At 34.1% G+C, this 5,098-nt stretch overlaps 1 protein-coding gene across 1 annotated transcript; it reads left to right on the forward strand.

Annotated features, from left to right (window-relative positions):
- Positions 1 to 2,526: 2,526 nt before the first annotated feature.
- Positions 2,527 to 5,098, forward strand: LOC114176140 (protein DETOXIFICATION 21-like). The gene is made up of 8 exons (XM_028061081.1): positions 2,527 to 2,942; positions 3,052 to 3,593; positions 3,767 to 3,853; positions 3,967 to 4,023; positions 4,121 to 4,359; positions 4,500 to 4,618; positions 4,707 to 4,793; positions 4,903 to 5,098. The coding sequence occupies exons 1-8, from the start codon at positions 2,679 to 2,681 to the stop codon at positions 4,978 to 4,980; spliced, it is 1,473 nt and encodes a 490-aa protein (XP_027916882.1). The 5' UTR covers positions 2,527 to 2,678; the 3' UTR covers positions 4,981 to 5,098.

Raw genomic sequence — 5,098 nt, forward strand, 5'->3', positions numbered from 1 at the left:
TTTACATTGTAATAAAAGATTTGCAGCAACACACTTCGATATGTATTGTTGGACGTCGTTTATCTTAATTGTATAGAACATAACATGTATAAATTTTTAACTTATACATACAACATGACTCTTAAGATTGAGTCGAATGGACTATTTTGTTTTTCATAAGAATTAAAATGTGATTTTTGTAACCAATCTTAGATACATTGAACATGTTATCTCATAAATATAGAACTGTCCAGTATTTGTACAAAAAACTTAACGTAACTCCCCACTTATTTGCACATGGTTCCCCACATATGTGTGACTCCTGCTATCATTTTTTTTGTTAAGATTGGGTCCAACAAATTCTTTTGTTCTTCATGGGGACTACAATTGCACTTTTGTCATCCATATTTACTACATTGAACATATTATCTCATAATTACATAATTGTCCAGTATTTGTAAAAAATCTTCAATGCAACTCCCTACTTTTTTTGCACATGGCTTCCCACATTTGTGTGACTCCTACTATCATATTTTTTTTTCATTAAGACTGGGTCCAACAGACTCTTTTTTTTTTCTTCATGAAGATTGCAATGTCATTTTTTGGTTTATATTATATACATTGAACATGTCGTCTCATACTTACAAAATTGTCTAGTATTTGTATTAAAATCACAACGCAACACGCCACTTCTTTGCACATGGTTCCTTACATGTTTATGATTCCCTCTGTCATATTTTTTATCGTAAAGATTGGGTCCAACAAACGTTTTTGTTCTTCATGAAGACTGCAATGTCATTTTTGTGGTCCACATTAGGTACATTGAACATGTTGTCTTATAAATACAAAATTGTCCAATATTTGTACAAAAAACTTAACGTAACTCTCCATTTATTTGCACATGGTTCCCCACATGTGTGTCATTGCTGCTGTCATTTTATTTTGTTAAGACTAGTCCAACATATTTTTTTGTTCTTCATGAAGACTACAATGTCATTTTTGTCATCCATATTAACTACATTGAACATATTGTCTCATAATTACATAATTGTCCAGTATTTGTACAAAATCTCTAATGCAACTCCCCACTTTTTTGCACATGGTTCCCCACATTTGTGTGACTTCTATTGTCATATTTTTTTTTTTCATTAAGACTGGGTCCAACGGACTCTTTTTTTTTCTTCATGAAGACTGCAATGTCATTTTTTTGGTTTATATTATATACATTGAACATGTCGTCTCATACTTACATAATTGTCTAGTATTTGTATTAAAATTCCAACACAATTCTCCATTTCTTTGCACATGGTTCCCCACATGTTTATGATTCCCTCTGTCATATTTTTTTTCGTTAAGACTGGGTCCAACGGACTCTTTTATTCTTCATGAAGACTGTAATGTCATTTTTGTGGTCCATTTTAGGTACATTGAACATGTTGTTTCATAAATACATAACTATCCAGTATTTGTACAAAAAACTCAACATAACTTCTCACTTATTTGCACACGGTTCCCCACATGTGTGTGACTCCTACCGTTATATTTTGTTTTTCGTTAAGACTGAGTCCAATGAAGCTTTCTGTTCTTCATAGGGACTGCAATGTGATTTTTGTGGTTGACATTAGGTTTATTGAAGTTGTTGTGTCATATTTGCATAATTGTCTAGTATTTGTACAAAAACCTCAACGCACCTCCCTACTTATTTGCACATGGCTCCCCACATGTTAGTGACTCCCGTTGTCATATTTTTTTCATTAAGATTGAGTCTAACAAACTTTTTAGTCCTTCATGAGGACTGCAATGTCATTTTGTGGTCCATATTAAGTACATTAAACATGATTTCTCACACTTACATAATTGTCCAATATTTATTCGAAAACCCCAACGCAACTCACAACTTAATTGCACATAGATCCCCACATGTGTGTGACTCCTACTGTCATTTTTTTTTCTGTTAAGAATGAGTCTGTTGTCGTCATCTTCAACTTAGAAAAACCTAAACTCTAAACGATATCTACACCAACAACAACAATGGAATGGGAAAACCCTACAACTCGCCTACAAAACAACCAACCACAAACATTTCAATCACCTATGGTATTTGAACTTAAATGAATCGTTGGCGATTGTGAGAGCGAAACAAAGAACAAAGTTAAAATGAACCACGACCGATCGCTGCTAGGAACCCAAACCTCACATCCTACTTCTCTGTTTGGTGAAGTCGCGAGACATTGCTTCTCTCTTCTCTCAAGTCGCAGTTCTCTCTGCCAAAGGAGAAAACTTTAGATTTTCTGGTGAACCTTTTTCCAATTTTCTCCACATGTGTTTCAATTTTAAAAAGAAAAATTAAATAAAAAAAATATTGACACGTGAACTAGTCAAAAAGTAAGTTTAAAATATATGTATAAACATCATTTCCCAAAAAAATATATATATATTCCTTAATGATTGTGTACATTTTTGAATCTTGACTATGTGATTACGATCACTTACCGAACTACTTTTTACACTTAAATATTTAGTCAACAGAATAATTCTTCTTCCTCGTGGCTTACCTCGTGGATATAAACAAAACTTCTTCATTATGTTCTGTGTTTTATCACTGACTCTCAGGAATTCTTTCTCGATTTTTGTATACAAAAATACGCTCAAACTCTTGTTCTCTTTGATCATAGAAGCCCCCACCAAAAACTGGGAAAATGGAGGAGAATCTAAAGCAGAAGTTGCTGAACAGAGCAATAACCTCAGAGGAAGAAAAAGAAGATGATTCATCGTTGGTGAAGAGGGTGTGGAACGAGAGCAAGTCGATGTGGATAGTGGCAGCACCAGCCATATTCACTAGGTTCTCCACCTTCGGTCTCAATGTCATAAGTCAAGCTTTTGTTGGTCATATTGGCCCAAGGGAACTTGCTGCTTTTGCCCTTGTCTTCACTGTTCTCATTCGCTTTGCCAATGGTGTTCTGGTATGTACAAATTTTCATCTTCCTTCAAAATTTTTTGCACTTATTTGATGATAAGGTATTTCATAGGATATCACAAAAATTATTTGTGTCTGTGAACTGAAAATTGCAGTTAGGAATGGCGAGTGCATTGTCAACACTTTGTGGACAAGCATTTGGGGCAAAAGAATATAGCATGATGGGAGTGTATCTTCAAAGATCATGGATAGTTTTGTTGTTGACTGCACTTGTTCTTGTTCCCGTGTTCATATTCACAAGCCCAATTTTGATCCTTTTAGGCCAAGATGAGAGCATAGCACATGTTGCAGGAACCATTTCTCTCTGGGCAATTCCTGTCATGTTTTCTTTCATTTTCTCTTTCACCACCCAGATGTTTCTGCAATCTCAAAGCAAGAACGTCATCATTGCATTCTTGGCAGCTTTTGCCATAGTGATTCATGTGTCTCTCTCATGGCTTTTGACTATGAATTTCAATCTCGGGATTCCTGGTGCTATGATTTCGACAATTTTGGCATACTGGATTCCCAACGTTGGTCAACTCATATTTGTCACATGTGGTTGGTGCTCTGATACATGGAATGGTTTCTCCTTTCTCGCATTCAAAGACCTCTGGCCTGTTGTCAAGATGTCCCTTTCTGCTGGTGCCATGTTATGGTCTGATTTCTTCTCTATCATCTAATCATTTGAACTCATTTGGATTTTCCTTAATTAATGTACTAGGAAAATATTTGATTATCCAGATTCCTGTTATGCGATTTATCCCAAAAGTAAACATTCTTAAATAGATATATCAGTATTTCTAACTTTTTCTACTGTCTAATTTACAGTCTTGAGCTCTGGTACAACACAATATTGGTTCTGTTAACGGGTAACATGGAAAATGCAGAGATTCAAATTGATGCTCTATCTATATGGTATGTTCCTTTTACATTGCCTCACATTACATTCTTTGAAGATGAGAAATGCAAGCACATTTTTTTCCAAAATTATTAAACTGAAGATGTAAAAAATTTCATTTTTCTTACAGCATCAATGTCAATGGATGGGAAATGATGATATCACTTGGTTTCATGGCTGCAGCAAGGTAATGAGTAATGAAAATTCTTATCTTTCTTAATTACAAATTAAAGGAATACACACACCTACTTAGGAATGTTAACTTTATCTTTCTTCATTCACAGTGTTCGCGTGGCAAACGAACTCGGAAAAGGAAGCTCCAAAGCTGCAAAGTTTTCTATACTTGTGACTGTTTTTACATCCTTTTCAATTGGGTTAATCTTGTTTATAATTTTCTTACTTTTAAGAGAAAAAATAGCCTATGTATTTACAACAAGCGAAGACGTGGCTGTTGCTGTTGGGGATTTGTCACCTTTGTTGGCATTTTCTTTGTTACTAAATAGTGTTCAACCAGTGCTCTCAGGTATGCTTCATAACTTTTGTTATCTTGGTTTGAAGAATTTATTCAAGATTTTTGAATCCTGTTGTGTTTTTACATGACTAAGTAAATTAGTTTATGAATTGGACAAGTCTGAAAGATATGAAATTCTTTGATTTCAACAGGGGTTGCTATTGGAGCAGGGTGGCAGAGCACTGTAGCATATGTTAACATAGGGTGTTATTACATCATAGGTATTCCTTTTGGAATATTGCTTGGTAATGTTTTCCACTTGCAAGTTAAGGTAAAACTTCTATAGTATTTTTCTTGTCTCAGTTTCAAATTTCACTTGATTTCTATATTATTCATTGGACAACCTTTGTTCTATGTAGGGTGTTTGGATTGGAATGTTGTTTGGGACACTAATTCAAACTATAGTTCTAATTATATTAACCTACAGAACTAACTGGGATGAACAGGTATTATTTGATCTATTTTTCTCTAGTTTTTACTCAATTAATTATATTTACTTTCGTGTGAGTTTGAATTATATATAAAACTTGACGAAATCATTATGTTCCCATGCAGGTAATGATAGCCCGTATCCGAATTAATAGGTGGTCTAAAGTTGATCCTGATAATGAAACAATTAGATCAGATAATTAGGTTCTTACTTTTATCTGTAATTTCTTTTTTCACTGGTTTACTACAGCTAAAAGATTAATTGATCTTTATTTGATGCTTATTTGTTAACCCTTATCAAAGAACATTTCTTTTTCCTTCT

Source organism: Vigna unguiculata, chromosome 1, assembly GCF_004118075.2.
Source record: "Vigna unguiculata cultivar IT97K-499-35 chromosome 1, ASM411807v1, whole genome shotgun sequence".
Classification (NCBI taxonomy): domain Eukaryota; kingdom Viridiplantae; phylum Streptophyta; class Magnoliopsida; order Fabales; family Fabaceae; genus Vigna; species Vigna unguiculata.